Below are 17,945 nucleotides of genomic sequence, written 5' to 3' on the forward strand. Positions count from 1 at the left end.
GAAAGCAACAGGTGTCAATTAACATTTAGCTTGCAGTCGACGCGCACGTTCCACCATGATGTCCCTGATCCACTGGTGGAAAGACGCTTTGATCCTCTCTTCTTTCATCTAGAACTGCTTCATGTCATCACAAAGAGGGTACAGCAAGTCCTGAAAAATGAATGACTCTCTGTGTCTTTGTTTTGTCATGTTGTCTTAGTGTTGTCATACTATTTATTTAGTTTTTGTTGTTGTTCTTTTGACTTCAAGACGGCGCCGCGAGAGTGGCTGCCTTTCCAGCAGCTCATGTATTTCTTTTTTCTACTTTCATTCCTTTCATCACTTTGCTGCTGTGAAATGTAAGTTTCTCCACTAAGAGACTCATCTCATCTCATTTTCCGTACCGCTTATTCCTCATTAGGGTCGCGGGGGTTGCTGGAGCCTATCTCAGCTGTCTTCGGGCACGAGGCGGGGGACACCCTGAATTGGTTGCCGGCCATTCGCAAGGCACACAAAGACATACAACAGTCACTCTCACACTCACACCTAGGGACAATTTGGAGTGGTCAATCTGCCTGCCATGCATGTTTTTGGAGAAAACCCACGCGGGTCCGGGGAGAACATACAAACTCCACACAGGGAGGTAGGACCGGGACGCGACCTCTGCACTGTGAAGCCGGTGTGCTAACCACTCGACTACCGGGCCGCCCCACTGCGAGACTAATAAAGGCAAATCCAATCCAATCCAATTGAGAGGTTTTTAATCAGCAAAAATGATGAGGAGTCTCAAAAGAAGAGAAGCCACACCAGAGGTTAAGTTACCAACAATCCTTATCGAAGGTGATATATATATATATATATATATATATATATATATTGTGATATCATGAGAGGCTGGCTGTCAGCGGGACGCGACAAGAAGTGCAATGGACGACAGGTTTGGATACAAACAAAAGGTTTTAATCAAGGGTTCCAGGGGGGATTCACAAGCAACAAAGCTTTGAATAGTGTCTCTTCCAATACTTATCAAAATAAAGTCTCTTCTGATACTTAAATCCTTAAATCCAAATAAAGTCTCTTCTGCTACTTAAATCCAAATAAAGTCTCTTCTGCTACTTAAATCCAAATAAAGTCTCTTCTGAGGTAAAACTGAAGACGGAGTTCTTTACAAGAGTCTCTAGGCCTCACCCCTCTTGACGTCCTCGTCATGTAGCCTAGCCACCTTAGCTAGGTTCAAATCCAGTGTCCAGTCGTGTGGTCCCAACTGGCGATGAGTTCCACGCAGCAATCAACTTCTTCACAGAGCACAGCATTCGAGCTTGTCTTTCCCCATGCTCCACACTCAGAGGCTCTCTGCCTTAAAAGCCCTGCTTTCCAATCAAGCCCTGATTGCTGAATTGCTGCCTTCCACCAGGTGGGGCCAAGACTCTCTCTGGGTGGAGCCATATTAGGGGGATGATGTATTTGCCCTCCAGGACACAGCCTCTCGTGACATCACAATATATATATATATATATATATATATATATATATATATATATATATATATATATATATATATATATATATATATATATATATATATATATATATATATATCAGTGACGTGCGGTGAGGTTCTTGGCTGGTGAGGCACTGACGTCATTACAGTCAGATTTACAAACACATGAACTCTATAGAGTAGCTTATTCACAATTTGATTGGCAAGTTTTGTTTTGTGTTTTGTTTAAAATGTTATGTCCACCTTCTTTATATAAACTGTAGCATAGAACTAAATAAATAGAACTGTTTAATTTATTTTTTCATTTGATATTCCCATGATGACAGGTGAGGCACGGCCTCCCCTGACTGCACGTCACTGATATATATATATATATATATATATATATATATATATATATATATATATATATATTTACCTTTTTATCGATTGTCTTTCACTGTTTTTCTTTGGGAATTTGCTGTTGTGTTTAATGATTTGCTGTTTTGTTTTGCACTTCTGGGCTATGGAAGTAGAATCACAGGCATGACCATTTGAGATTTGGCAAGCTTACATCCCTGTTGTCCTTTTCACTTGTAACTTTCTATGGGTATGCAGTTGATGTCAATGTTTTGAGCATGTACACAGAGGTGTTGTCCCATACACAGCCATAAGGGTTACTTGAAACAACAGTTGATTCACTGAATCAAAATAGGTTGTTTAAAAGTGCAGTGTAAATGTTGTGTCATTAATGAGGCAGGCACAAATATTATTTTTAAGATGTCGAAAGTATGGAGTGAATGAAAAATATGTATTCATTTATTTATTTTCCAAACTGCTGTTTGACCTTTTGTACACAAGTATTTACTTTTGCAGAAAATGGAACAGGAACAAATACATGTCCCCCAGCTGAAGCTTACATAAGGTTACAAAATATTTTCCAACAGTGTACTGTATCATTTTTTTACAAGCCACGTTTTCCCCATGCTTCCTCTCCACGCTTGTTTCGCCTGAAAGTAGGACAGAACGAACTGAGAGAGACAGAGAGAGGGGGGGAATAAACCCAATGAAAGACAGATGTATTCGCTCTTTTAACAGATTGAAAAATCAATTACAAAGTGCTGGATGTCTTTTTTCTGTCATGGTAATGTGTTAATTATGGCTATTATTTTTATACATAAAATGGGGAATCGTGCCCTTCATTGCTCACACACTGTACTTCATTCAAGATGCCCCCCCCCCCCTTGTGTGGCTGCCTCCGCTGCAGCTCTTTCCCTTACTGTTCTACTTTTTCCAAAGATTTGCCAAATATTTTCTGATTCTGATACTGACATATGCTCAGTCTATCAGGATTACCTCATTCTGACTTGTCATGAACATTTAGTTCCAAGTCTTGGCAAGGTGCGTTGAAGAGTGGAATTCAAAGACCCACGAAAAAAAAAAAAATAGCCGGATGCCGTGGAGTAGTAATGTTGCAAATTGGGAATGTTTGTTGAGAGGTGTCAAGTTGTCGAAACAAGTTTTTATGTTATTTTATTTATATATTCGCTATGCTCTGTCTTCTAAATGCCACACAAGCACAGAGTCATAGCCTTGACACATTAACTCACTGAACTCCACACACAAGGACAGAGATGGGGATCGCATGAAGTTAATTACTTACATATGTTTCCAACCCCCATTGCGAAATACTTGTGCAAAACGGGACAAGGGGAACTTACAAAGAGAAAGGGAGGACGCTTGTGGTGGAAAGGGGCTTAACTCAGCACCGGTTGAATGGTATAAAACAGAAGCTCCCACACAGACGAGTGTGGACATGCTGCTCCAGCATTGAGCCTCCAAACACCATCCTTTGCCCGCTCCTCTTTCCACATCACCACCATCTGTACTTTTCCAGTCGACCATGGGAGTTGCCTACAGTGTTGGGGAGTAAGTGAAGAGCATATTTGAGGACACTGAAGATATCTTGCATTATGAATACTTGCTTGCATGTTGCGTATGTGAAGCGCATACAAGTTGGAGGTATTTGTGTTAATGCTTGGCAGTTCCAGAGCAGATTGTTTGTATGGAATGCTAATTGCAAGCGCATGCATTAACCAAAGAGCCTTTTCCATGACTGCACAAGAAAAGTATGACTGCTGTAAAATGTCTCAATGCTTCTTCAAATGTGAATGGTTAATACTCCGATATTTAAGGTGTACTTCATGTTTCTGAAATACACGTCTGACCATATAGTCTCAGTTTTGCTACAAACAGTTTTCATTCAACCCTTTGAGGCAGTACTGCCATTGTAACTTTTACAAAAATTTTGACTTTGGTCACTGTAGTATAATCTTTTATTTTACATATGTGTAATATCTAATTAATAGGATATTGAAACGGTAGTTTTCTTGGGGAAATTTTTCTGCAATTTAACCTAAACTGCACAAATGGCCTTTTGAACAAAGGTCCTCACTATTTGCATCATTAGGTACACCTGCAGAGCTAATGAGATCCACTGAATCTAAAGCTCTTGGACTTTGTAAAGACAACATTACAGAAATGTAGTCATGATTCAATGATGTGTTATTATCGTGGTTGAAGTTACATCTGTTTAAATTACTGGATTTAACTAGATGAGAAGATGAATCTGTTAAAAATACTGCTGTACTGGCATATGATAGTAACATTCGAATGGTATTAGATTGTGCATGTGTACTTCATGCTTAGGCTGGAAAATGTACATATGAACTGCTGGTATCTTTTTTGTAGGATTTTCTTTTTATGATGTAACCAGGCCCACTGTCCTTCTATCTATTCAGGGTTGACCACCTCTACACCTTCTTTGTACAATGGTCACCAGATATGTGCACAGAAAGCAACAATAAGAAGAACAGCAAACGCCACTTTCAGAATCTGTGTCATGTAGGAAAGAAGAACAAGGGGCATTCAAGTAAACAGCTAAGCAATCCTTCAGCAACAAATTGGGGTGTAAGTGTTTCTTCAAATACATCGGTGTGTTGATGTATGTTTTGTTAAACCACAGCCCAAAGAATCGGCGCTCACCCTGTCATTGACTAGCATCACCAGCTAGAAAACCGAAATATTGCTAGAAATTTTGCCTTGGTCCCAGCGTTGGCAACTCCCACTCACTCTTCAGTCAAAGTCAAAGTCAGCTTTATTGTCAAATATGCTAATATGCATGACATACAGCACAGATTAAATTAAAGTTGTCTCGGACCAAGCATGCAAGGCACTTATAATGTGGCTAAAAAAGACAGACAATTGACATCAGACAATATATGTAATTTCTGAATATAAGTGTATAAGTGAGGTAGTGTCGTATGTAAAGTGAGGTAGTCACGTATGTAAAGTGAGGTAGTGTCATATGTGAAGTGACGTACTGTAATAATGCAAAAACAAAAAAAGGTTGAAGTGAGGTCTTGCAGGAAAAAAACGAAAATAGAGTGGTGGGTTAATGCAGTTTGATAAAATGTGGCATAGCAAAGAAGAGTGTCTGACAAAGAAATGTGGAGCTAGGAAGGCATGACCTGACAATGTCATGGTGATTTACTTTGCCAGTGACCAAATGGAGAGCTACGTTCAGGTAAAGGACCCACACGCTGAATATTTATGCTTTTAGATGCAACCCTATTCTTGGGATAAGGCGAAAGGGGAGATGGTTGAGCAATGTGTTTTTTATGACTGATTTTATCATTAAAGTATACAGTAACCCTAATTTGACATGCGTTAGTTTAGACCAGGGGTGATCAACCAGTCAGAGGTGAGGAGCCATTTTTTAAATTATGTTACTGCAAAGAGCCATACGCACACACACACATATACACACACACACAATGCGCGGATGCACTCACACACGCAGGCACACGCATGCGCAGACACGCACGCACACACACACACACACACACACACACACACACACACACACACACACACACACACACACACACACACACACACACATACACGTTTTCGCTATAAGGTGGGGACAAAGTTTTGACCCGTGGGAAACCAATTTCAAACATGAAGAAAACCTTCATGTTCAGGACCCACATTTTTTTAGCCTGTGTTCACACAGAAATCACTTTAAAATGGTATAATTCATGATTTAATTTTTCCAGGTTTTTCGCACCTCTGTGGGGACTAAACGAATCATGTCAAACCAAAACTACCAGCAGGTAGTGTTTATTTTTTTCAAGAGACAATATTTAAAGCCTGTAAAGTCAGCAATTGTGTTTTGCAGGAGCCATGATCATACATTTTTTGACAATTCTAAATTTTGAACGCAAATTGAAGTATTTTGTTCACATGCACAACTGGGTCCAAGCCCCCTCCCATTTTCTGACACGATATCCGACAGAATAATCAAGCACCATATGTATGTAGGTCTGCCAGGTTCTGTCACAACGAAAAGTTTGACTGCATCCAGTATTGGTGCTATATATGTGCTATTTTTTGTTATTTATCTGTGAATTACATCCCATTGGTGCTGCCAACAATTTTTTGTTTCATAAATGCGCTGAGTTCCAACACTTGGTGTGCCCTTTGTGTAGTTTTTAGATTTGTCTGTGTAATCTATGGAAAATATCTCTTGTCTTTTAATTACATATTGACTAACAACCTGTGCACATCGGACCTAAATGACAATGTTTTAATTTTCTCAATTTTCAATCCAAGTTGCTAGAACATACATATTTTTCTTGCATATTTATTTGATTGGATTGGATTTGCCTTTATTAGTCTCGCAGTGGAGAAATTTACATTTCACAGCGGCAAAGTTATGAAAGAAATGAAAGTAGAAAAGCAAATTACAGAAGCTGCTGGAAAGGCAGCCATTCTCGCGGCGCTGTCTTGAAGTCAAAAGAACAAAAACAACTAAGTAACAAATAACATGACAATTATAAAATAGATTGAAGAGAATCAAGTAAATTAGCACTGCTCGCGTACCAATTTCAATGGCAGCCTCCGATCTTTTTGAATTCAAATACATCAACCTGAAATACATCAACCTGATTTTTCAAACATTCAAGACATTGTGGGAAGAAAATAAATACAAATTGCTTTCATATTAACAACTGCGTGTAAAACGTTCAAGATTGAAATAAAAGTGCTGGACAAAAATGGTGTGTCCAGAAGATAAGTCGACAAAAATTCAAGAAAAAAAAACACTCAAAATGTATTTGCTTGGAAGATTTCTAATGTGCTGCAACAGCTCTGAAAAATTGTCCCTTATCCGCTAAATTCGAATCGTTAACAGCAGTTTGCTGAAACTAATTGTCACTCCGTTGCTTCTTAAGAAAATGAAAATAAGTTTGTGTTTAATATCTTTTAGGGTTTTACTCCTGTTCTCTCGCTCCATAATGCAACCATTTATGTCAATGTTATTCGATGTAAATAGTGCAATGTATCATGGGTAAATGATTATTCGATTATATTATCTCAGCAGTTTCCAGTGAATCACGACGAAAGTTAAAACCTCTCAAGCAAAACGAACAGTTTTCAATTGCTGTTTAACTAAATTTGTTTCTTTAGCTATTTTAAAAGATGTCATATGAGGCGCAGATCACGTAGCAATATGGGTCAATCGTAATAGAAGCGCGCCGGTGCTGGCGCAGTGGAGTTACAAAGTTGCTCCAGCGGCTGTCAAAATGCGTAAATGGAGCGCCCCAAATGCATCGCTGCACATGTGTTTTTGCGTTTACAATAGAATCGGGGATGCAGTATTATCTGTATGTATCAATTTAATTCGATTTTATAAAAATCATCGAGTAATGCTGGATGCACTGGCCCATGAACCATGGTGAAGGTGGTGACAACAGTCTCGAAAATACGATTTATGAGACCAATCTATGTCACCGTAGTTTCATCATTATCTGAACGAAATATGCTGGATGCTCGTGATGCTAGTGTGCCACGTTGTTGACATAAGGCCGTGACATCGAATGCTACATGCAACGCACCAATTGTAGGCTAATTGCCCGCCTAACATATATATATGTTGTGGCGGGCATGCTCATTCCTCTACTGCTACAATGTCTTACTTGCTTAAGGTTGTCCATAGCTCTACGCTATACTTCTTCTTGTGGGACCATTTCATGTGACTGTATAGCCCAATCTGTGATCCACACTGCTTGTCACAGGCAGAGCAGGTGAAGGCATGAAGGCATTGACTGGGGTTGTGAGTATGGCACTGGCATAATGTCTCCTTTGACGTTTCCTGGTCCGACGGTCACCTCGGTCTTCCTCAAGTTTCTGTATGCCTTGTTGGAGGTGCTGCCGCCAGATGGATCGTTGAGCTGCAATGTTCTCCAGCTGGGTCGGTCGGGTTCAGGCTGCATTTTTTCATGGCAGTCTTCACCTGGTCTTTATAGCGTTTTTTGTGGCCTCATGGCCTAGCCAGCGAAGTTGGTGCTCGGTGACTGTTGCTTCGACACTGGTGCAGTTGGTTTTGCAGAGTATTTCAGTGTGGGGGACTCTGTCTCTCCAGGATATTCCAAGGATGCTTTGTAGGCACTTGATGTGGAAGCCCCTCAAGCATCCTGAGGTGACGACTGTCCAAGGTCCATGCTTCACAGCTGTAGAGGAGGGTTGACACAACAACAACCCGATAACTGCAGTCTTGGTGTGGAGTTTGAGATCTTTGTTTTGAAAGAGCCTCCTCCTAAGTCTGCCAAAAGATGCTGATGCCTGTTTGATCTGGTTTTGTATCTCTCTGTCGATGCTGCAGTCGTCAGAGAGAAAGCTGCACAGGTATTTGAAAGAGTCCACTATTGCTAGTGGCTTATTGGAGATGGTGAATGTTGGTGGATTAACTGGAGGAATGGATGCCTACTGACAGATTACCTCAGTCTTTTCCACATTGACAGAGAGGCCCAGTCTACCATTGGCATTTGCAGCAGCTGAGAGTCTAGCTTGTAGTGCTTCTGGTGTGTGGACCACAACTGCACAGTCATCTGCATATTGGAGTTCGATGACTTGCTCTGATCTTACTTTCATGACTGTCTGAAGCCTCCTGATGTTGAATAGATTTCCATCAAGCCCGAAATCTATGGTAACCCCACTGTTCTTCTCGATCCTCTCATAGAGCAACAGGACTGGTGCGAGGACACATCCCTGGCGTACACCAGTCTGCCACATTAGGGTCGCATACACTCACACAGTTTTTTGGTCTGGAATGCCCCCGTGAGGACACTTTAGAAAATGTCATGAAACGTCTTTAAAACATGGTTTGAAGTCTCTCAGAGCAATTTTCCCGTGGGGACCTCATTTTGAAGTCTCTCAGAGCAATTTGCCCGTGGGGACCTAAAATGCGAGTACAAGAGTCCCCACCGGGCTGCGTGCAGTCAGGTTGATGTCCCCACCGCCGCGGAGGGGACATCAACCTGACCTGACGCAAACGAGAACACACACACACACATGACCATGCACACACGATTGCATGCACGGTGAGCAACAGCTGGAGCGCCCGTACATAAATGAAACCTAAAAACACAAACACACATTTTTCTCCCCCAATATCCTCTTCCCACCGTTCGCAGTCCACTAGGGACAAATCTGCTGGCTCTTGGTCGATTGTGATCGACTTAGCATTGACCACTTAGCACCAATTTTTGTGCATGCCTGGTGATCCAGTCATCTGATCAGCTGCTCTCTATGTCAATCAAGTTGCGGGATTGATGATAGGCTGATGCGGTTCGTTCTGTGTATTCAGAAACGTTTGAATGGAAGCGCCATTGGCGAGGCGTTTTGGTTGTTGTGTGAAAGCCTGGGAGCCCGCATTGAAGCAGCCAAAGAACCACATGCGGCTCACTTGCCTTGGGTTGGCAACCGCTGGTTTAGAGCAAGGGTGTCAAACTACATTTTTCCCGCGGGCCACATTGTAGTTGCAGTTTCCTCTCGGGGGCCGTAATTAATTTGGGGAATACGTTACATATAGAGCTCACAACAAATTAATGAATAAATGGTTTTCAATTTATAAGTAAAAAATAATGACTGTTGAAATTTAGTTCAGGAATTTAGCAAGGATCATGAAATTTCCATTTTTTTTGCTTTCACGGGCCAAATAAAATTATGTGGCAGGCCAAAATTGGCCCCCTAGCCTTGACTATGACATCTGTGATTTAGACCTTTACTTTTCAGCAACTACAATAAGGATGACAGAAGACAGTCAAATAAAACATACAAGCTATGACTATAAATAAGTGTCTGCCTGTTCTGTTCCAGATTGTCACCGGAAAAGACCCAAAGCGCCGTTTGAGTCTGTGCAGTTCAGACTCTGAAACAGAGGAACCCGAGTACCAGGAGAAAGTGGAGAATGTTCTCCCTGTCCTTAGTGATTACAGCGTGCTTCTGGACAACAGACATCTACTCAGTGTAAGGTTTACCTTTCATAGACTTCAACTGAAGCAAGAAGAGAAAATGGCTCCACTGTCTCCATTCAGATCATTTTTCTTCACAACTGCCTTAACAAGCATTGCAGATGTGACCGAAGGCCTGTCTTTCCTCACAGCTTGCATCTCACATGCCAGGAAGAACACAAGGCTATCAGTGGCAACTGGTCTACAGCATCGCTGTCCATGGGAGCAGCCTAAAGACACTCTACAGAAATATGGCAGGTTTGGACAGTCCTGTGCTGCTGGTTGTCAAAGACATGCAGAAAAAGGTTTGTATCTAGGCTGTACTAGAAAGATAAGATGAATACACAGTTTCTATCGAAAGCCTGTCATTATGTGCCATGTCTTTCTGTGAGAAGGTTTCTTCAACCGTCATCTGTACTTTTTGAAGGTGTCGGACATTTCGCCTCCTATCCAAGAGGCTTAGTCAGCGAACTAAAGTCTGACTGGTCGTATTGGATTGTATTGGATTGTATTGGATTTGCCTTTATTTGTCTCGCAGTGGAGAAATTTACATTTCACAGCAGCAAAGTTATGAAAGAAATGAAAGTAGAAAAGCAAAAGTATCGGCCCTATTTATATATCCCTAATGTCCAGACATGGCGGCGCCGGACACAGCTATGATAGGTCCCTACTCTCAGGTTGGTGGGAGCAGAGGACCACTCGCTGTGGCCCCACTGATTGTTCCTACATTCCTGACTAACGACTGTCCTATTTGCCGCACTCCCACCGGTATCACCTCATCAGCATTACGAATGTTGCCTAACCTGTTGTGCTTAAGCAGGCTATTGTATGAACGATCCAAATTGAACCTCACCCCACCAGACCGGTTTAATGAAGGATTTAGTTGTTTTATGAGAATCGCTTCTTTTACCCCCCTTTCAAACCATCGATGTTCTTTCGCTAAGATTTTAACCTCTTTGACGTCAAATGAGTGGTTGCTAGCTTTTAGGTGCAAATGTACTGCCGATTGAGGCCCACTAGTATTATCCCTGCGATGTTGATAAAGTCTTTTTTTGATAATTTGTTGAGTCTCCCCAGTGTACTGCTCTTTACAATTTTCATTCTTACAATGTATTGAATTAATTACATTACTTTGTTTTTCATTTGGTAGCCTATTTTTTGGATGCACTAATTTTTGCCTTAACGTGTTTACCGGTTTGAAATAGGTAGGAATTTTGTGTTGCCAAAGGACTCTGTAATTTTTCAGAAACTCCTGCAATGTAAGGTACTGCTACTCCTCTCCTTTTTGTATCTTGAGAATTTTTCGTTTCATTCCCTATTCTTTCTTTCTGACATTTGTTGAATGACCACAGTTAGTGAGTGCTCTCCTGATATGCAATGCTAGTTGGTATTAGTTTAGCCCTATGCTGGAGGCTTCTGATAACTCCTAGTTTGTGTTGTAAAGGGCGGTTAGAGTCAAAAAGTAAGTATTGGTCAGGGTGCGTAGCCTTCCTAAATCCTTCATTAAAACGGTCTGGTGGGGTGAGGTTCAATTTGGATCGTTCATACAAACATGTTTTGCTTAAGCAAAACAGGTTAGGCAACAATTGTAATGCTGATGAGGTGATACCGGTGGGAGTGGGGCAAATAGGCCAGTCGTTAGTCAGGAATGTAGGAACAATCAGTGGGGCCACAGGGAGTGGTCCTCTGCTCCCCCCAACCTGAGAGTAGGGACCTATCATAGCTGTGTCCGGCGCCGCCATGTCTGGACATTAGGGATATATAAATAGGGCCAATACGACCAGTCAGACATATATAAATAGGGCCAATACGACCAGTCAGACTTTAGTTCGCTGACGAAGCCTCTTGGATAGGAGGCGAAATGTCCGACACCTTCAAAAAGTACAGATGACGGCTGAAGAAACCTTCTCATCGATGGACCACTCCTGTACGGCTGAGAGCTTACACAGACGCATGTCTTTCTGTGTTCAGGTTTTTGGAGCCTTTTCATCTGATCCTTTTAGAGTGAGCAAATATTGCTATGGAACAGGAGAAACTTTTCTATTCACCTTCAACCCTGACTTCCAGGTACTATCTCCATTATTCATTTGACCACAGTGAAGCAGTGTATGGCCCACAAGTGCAAACGTCCCGTGTCTTTCAATTTGCCAACCATCCAGGCTTATAAGTGGACTGGTGAGAACTCATACTTTGTCAGCGGAAACCTGGAGTCTCTTCATCTTGGAGGTGGAGGGTAGGTTGGAATTACTCAGAACCTATGTGAAAATTAGGTGAGCATCACAATGGAAGAAAGAAGACTCAATTACAATTCTTTCTTACGGCGACATATAAGGTGTTTAAATATGACTTGATTGTTGGGTCTCACTACATAATGCTTATTTACTTGTATAGGGGAGAATTTGGCCTATGGATTGATGCGGATCTTTACCGGGGGTCCAGTTTCTCATGCCCCACATTCCACAATGCACCGCTCTCCACACAGAAAGACTTCATCATTCAAGATCTTGAGGTCTGGACAGTACGGAACTGAACAAAAAAAAACATTTTAATAATATTGGTAATGAATTGGAAAGATGAGTGTAGATGCTTCAACCAACACCACTAGACTGGACAGTACTGTATGTGGCCAGCAATAGCTAAATATGCGTGAGTGGCACTGAATGAGCAGGGGATGATATGAAACCTCTCAGGCTGCCATTTCCAGTCAGAGGTTATTCCGACTAAAAGATGACAAGTTGTATACAACCCAGTGTTTTAAGATGCCTTAAACTATTGCCTGCCATCAGAAGCTGACATGAAGCCTTCAGCCGTCCATGCCCTCCTGTTTTTTTGGAGAGGATTACAATTCAAAGTCTTAAACTTGTTGGGTAAGAAATTTTGTGAAAACATATATCATTTAGGATGAAAAGAAATGAGAAATAATCATACTTGTATGTATGTTGAACAGGCGTGTTTGCATGTCACTTAAAACTGTGTTTACAGTTTGCAGACCTAGGCTGTTTCCGACATTGTTACACATACCCTTTAAAGGAAATGATACGTGGTAAAACCACTCTGTCTGTGTAAGCTCTCAGTCGTACAGGAGTGGTCCATTGATGAAAAGGTTTCTTCAGCCGTCATCTGTACATCCGACAATTTCAAAGAAGTACAGATGACGGCTGAAGAAACCTTTTTATCAACACTCTAATAATGATGTGCCTCAAAGGTGTTTGTTTTGACTACACACGGATAATCACTCAAAGTGCCAATCTGGATTAATGAACTACTGGTGATTGGCCTATGAGGTCAAACAAAAGTCTACTTCTCAATTTTCTAAAAATAATATAATATCTGCAATGGCGGACCGTGCATGTACAGTAAAGTCTCGTTATATCGATATCGGATATATCGATAGTCCCGGTTATATCGATACTATTTCTATGCACGCACGGAGAAAATTACATGCAAACAGGGTCGGATATATCGATATTCCCGGTTATATCGATATTTTTTCGGACTCCCTTGAATATCGATATAACGAGACTTTACTGTAAATCCAAGCTGTGACTGTGATGTGATTTACTACACGTCCACTAGAGGGTAGCGTTGGCCAGGAAATAATTTGTGAGTTGAAGAAACGTAAGAAATATTGTCATTAAACTGTTCAACATTTTACTATGAATGTGTGGATTCTTGATAACCTAATAACATTGCAATATTATTTGTTATTTTTGCTAGTATCATACTTATATTACAACTCATATTAGAGGCTTTGGAGAGAAAGTCAGAAAGGCCAGACTGAGATTGTTTGGACATGTCCAGAGGAGAGAGAACGACTATATCGGGAGAAGGATGCTGAATCTTGAACTGCCAGGTAGGAGACCGAGAGGAAGACAGAAGAGGATGTTTATGGATGTGGTCAAAGAGGACATGAAGGTAGCTGGTGTGAGAGAAGATGATGCACAAAACCGGGATAGATGGAGGACATTGATTCACTGTGGCGACCCCTGAAGGGAAAAGCCGAAAGGAAAAGAAGATTTTTGCTAGTATCAGAGCAGTCCAACCTTTCTGAATGATGTCCACCTATTCTTGAAAAGTCAATCTTGAAAAAATGTTACAGTATAACTGCAACCAAATCCATTTTTTTTCCTCCTTCAGTTATTGCGGGTTGACAAAACTGCTACTAAATCAACACAAAAATATATTTGCTTCTGCAGCTCGCTACAGATAAAGTGTGCTAGTTCAAGCCACTGAGGCCAGTATGCTCTGGTGACCGCTGGTGACACTATGATTGGCAAGTGACTAGCGAATCATGTGACGAGTGAATCACAGTTTCCGAAAACTCCGATGTTTCCAGCGCCTGCAAGCAATCCTTGGGTTGCCAACTCGAAATCTGATTGGTGAAAGCAACAGTTTCATCGACACTTATTTTATGTTCCAGGGCCAGCAGGACTGATTATGAAGGCATACGGGTAGATTTTTGACCTGGTAACAAATGATGGCTGAAATGTGATTGGTTAAATGCTTAAATACGAAAATACATGTTTGGACGCAGTGCAATGGGAAAAGCAATGAAAGGAAGCCGAAAGCCAATTTGGAATTAATTAATAAGAATTTGATAGTGTTTTTATACACATCCGTAAACATACTATGTTATTTCATGTTTTGTTTAGTCTATATGGATGTATGTAGCTTATTAGATAACTTGTTGCGCCAGTTTGGTGCAACAAGTATTCATTTAGTCTAATGTTCTCCCAACCCCTCCCGTTGCTGATAGGCTTGGTCGAGACGATGTCATCGTGGCTGTGTGATAAAACGAGGTGAAAAGGGGCGGCCTCGCTCTCTTGGCTTCCCGCTCTGACTGGATATGTTCTTCTATTGTTTACGATAATAAAGTAGTTTCTGTTCACCATCTATGGTCCCCGCTGGTATTTCAGCATAAAACTCCGTTGAACTCCGAACCAGAAGAGATACAAGAATTAGAATCCAACATAAATTGGTGCAGAGAAACCCGTGCGGTGCCTGCTTTTGACTTCAAGATGGCACCGTGAGAGTGGCTGCCTTTCCAGTCTTCCAGCGCACCATCAGGTGAAAAGAAGAGTATCGTTTAAGCCCCATGATTCAATCTTGGGGAACTGATGTTCCAGAACAATTCAAACACCATAGCACTGGTAGTAAGGTAATGTTAGCTCTTTTTCCACAAATTGGAGTGGCTAAAAACATGCTACGAATTGAAACAATTGATTGCAGATTTCAAGTGTTTGTAAATGCCAGCTTGAAAGTGGATGAAATGCAAAACACCGAAATTGCAGCAATTAGACAATTGGTGCTGCAAAATAGAACAGCTTTGGACCTTTTGACAGCCCCACAAGGGGGCGTCTGTGCTATGGTCGGTGACACTTGTTGTACGTACATACCCAAAGAAGCGGATTCCATAAACATGACTAATGCTTTGTCTGATAATTATAACTAATTCTCAGGTCTTCTTCTTTTCCTTTGGGCTTTTCCCCTCAGGGGTCGTCACAGCGAATCAATGTCCTCCATCTATACCGGTTTTGTGCATGTTCTTCCCTCACGCCAGCGACCTTCATAACCTTTTTGAGCACATCCATAAACCTCCTCTTCGGTCTTCCTCTCGGTCTCCTGCCTGGCAGTTCAAGGCTCAGCATCCTTCTCCCGATATAGTCACTCTCTCTCCTCTGGACATGTCCAAACCATCTCAGTCTGGCCTCTCTGACTTTCTCTCTAAAGCCTCTAATATGAGTTGTCCCTCTTATGTACTCATTCCTGATCCTATCCAACTTGGTCACTCCCTAAGAAAATCTCAACATTTTCAGCTCTGCTACCTCCAGCACTGCTTCCAGTCTTTTCTTCAGTGGCACCGTCTCCAGTCCAAACATCATAGCTGGTCTCACCACTGTTTTATACACTTCCTTTCATCCTAGCTGAAACCCTTCTATCACACTCTCACCAACCACTACTTTGCAGTCACTGATTTCCTTTAGATGGCGCCATTGACACAAAATGTAGTCTACCTGTGTACTTCCGCCTCCACTCTTGTAGGTCACCCGATGTTCCTGTCTCTTCTGAAAGAAAGTATTCACAATAGCCATTTCCGTTCTCTTAGCAAAGTCCACCACCATCTGTCCATCGGCATTCCTCATCTGGAGTCCAAACCTGCCCATCACCTCCTCATCATCTTTGTTTCCTGCGCCAACATGTCCATTGAAGTCTCCACCAATTACAACCCTATCACTTCTTGGGATGTTCTGTATGACTTCATCAAAGTCCAACCAAAATGTCTCCTTCTCCGCCAGCTCACATCCTACTTGTGGGGCATACCCACAAACAACATTGAACATCACACCTTCAATGTGTCACATCACACCTTCAGACTCATCATTCTATCTGATACTCTTTTTACCTCTTAGACATTCCTAACAAACTCCTCTTTTAAGCTAACCCCAACTCCATTTCTCTCTTCTCACCATGGTAGAACAACTTAAACCCTGACCCTAAGCTTCTAGCCTTGCTCCCTTTCCACCTGGTCTCCTGGACACACAGTATCCCTACCTTCCTTCTCTGCATCATGTCAACCAGCTCTCTTCCTTTACCTGTCATGGTTCCTACATTCAAAGTTCCTACTCTTAGTTGTATACTCTTGGCGTTCCATTTTTCTCTTTTCCTCCAAGCACACCTCCCTCCTCTCCTTCTTCGACCAACAGTAGTCAATTTTCCACTGGCACCCTAAAGGTCAACAGTACCAATGGGCGCCGTTGTTAACCCGGGCCTCAACCAATCCAATATGGGATTCATAGGTTTGATTCGCATATTTGTTTTGGCAATTTTTTTTACGTCGGATGCCCTTCCCTAACCCTCTGTATTTATCTGGGTTTGGGACCGGCACAATAAGACACTGGCTTGTACCCCCTTGTGGCTACATTTCCATTATATATATATATATATATATATATATATATATATATATATATATATATATATATATATATATATATATATATATATATATATATATATATCATTTTCCGTACCGCTTATTCCTCATTAGGGTCGCGGGGGTTGCTGGAGCCTATCTCAGCTGTCTTTGGGCACGAGGCGGGGGGGCACCCTGAATTGGTTGCCAGCCAATCGCAGGGCACACAAAGACTCTCACACTCACACCTAGGGACAATTTGGAGTGGTCAATCTGCCTGCCATGCATGTTTTTGGAGTGTGGGAGGAAATCGGAGGACCCGGAGAAAACCCACGCGGGTCCGGGGAGAACATGCAAACTCCACACAGGGAGGCCGGACCGGGACGCGAACCGGCGACTTCTGAACTGTGAAGTCGGTGTGCTAACCACTCGACTACCGGGCCGCCCTATATATATATATATATATATATATATATATATATATATATATATATATATATATATATATATATATATATATATATATATATATATACAGTAAAGTCTCGTTATATCGATATATATACATATATATTATAGTGATTAATCAGTCTACCATGAATATACTGTATATATAGTATATTCATGGCAGACAATATATATATATATACAGTAAAGTCTCGTTATATCGATATTCAAGGGAGTCCGAAAAAATATCGATATAACCGGGACTATCGATATATCCGACCCTGTTTGCATGTAATTTTCCCCGTGCATGCATAGAAATAGTATCGATATAACCGGGACTATCGATATATCCGATATCAATATAACGAGACTTTACTGTATATATATATATATATATATATATATTGTCACATCTCGTCGCCGTGCTGGGCGCGCCCCGCCCCTCCCGTCACCTCCTCCGCTGCTCCCTGGAGACGGCCCCTCCCATCATCACTCACCTGGGCTCCCACAGCTGTTTGTCATTTACTGATTGTGCCTTCTGACTATATATGCCGATCGCACATTACCGTCTCCGTCGGAGAATTCCGGAAGCAACCCTCGCGACTACCTTGCCGTCAGGTCTGTCATTGTTAGTTGCCGTCACTTACCTGCCCCTATTTATTATTTTGCATGCGTGTCTCAGTAAAGACTTTTTTCCTGGATATCTGTTTCGCCGTATATATAAGCGGCTGGATAGCTCAGTTGATAAGGAATCAGTTTGGCATATGGG

At 41.6% G+C, this 17,945-nt stretch overlaps 1 protein-coding gene and 1 long non-coding RNA gene across 6 annotated transcripts in view; one reads left to right on the forward strand and one right to left on the reverse strand.

The window, feature by feature from the left end:
* Positions 1-236: 236 nt before the first annotated feature.
* The window catches only part of LOC148896689 (uncharacterized), a 246,063-nt gene continuing 228,354 nt past the window's right edge, over positions 237-17,945 (reverse strand). Inside the window, exon 3 of the long non-coding RNA XR_016115214.1 lies at positions 237-271. This is a non-coding gene — a long non-coding RNA (uncharacterized LOC148896689). The remainder of the gene's footprint in view (positions 272-17,945) is intronic.
* On the forward strand, positions 3,230-14,709 carry ncoa7a (nuclear receptor coactivator 7a). Of its 5 annotated transcripts, XM_088997827.1 has the most exons (9): positions 3,230-3,388; positions 4,261-4,429; positions 9,683-9,832; positions 9,969-10,121; positions 11,788-11,883; positions 11,976-12,049; positions 12,208-12,325; positions 13,563-13,669; positions 14,573-14,709. In XM_088997827.1, exons 1-8 carry the CDS (start codon positions 3,363-3,365, stop codon positions 13,659-13,661), a joined length of 885 nt encoding a protein of 294 aa, XP_088853953.1. In that variant the 5' UTR covers positions 3,230-3,362; the 3' UTR covers positions 13,662-13,669; positions 14,573-14,709. The 5 variants fall into 5 exon arrangements, with proteins under 5 accessions (XP_088853953.1, XP_088853955.1, XP_088853952.1 ...); XM_088997829.1 differs by lacking the exon at positions 13,563-13,669; XM_088997826.1 differs by lacking the exon at positions 14,573-14,709 and having other exon boundaries at positions 13,563-13,912.

The sequence above is a fragment of the Hippocampus bargibanti genome, linkage group LG06 (genome assembly GCF_051943395.1).
Source record: "Hippocampus bargibanti isolate YZ-2025 linkage group LG06, ASM5194339v1, whole genome shotgun sequence".
In the NCBI taxonomy this organism is placed as follows: Eukaryota; Metazoa; Chordata; class Actinopteri; order Syngnathiformes; family Syngnathidae; genus Hippocampus; species Hippocampus bargibanti.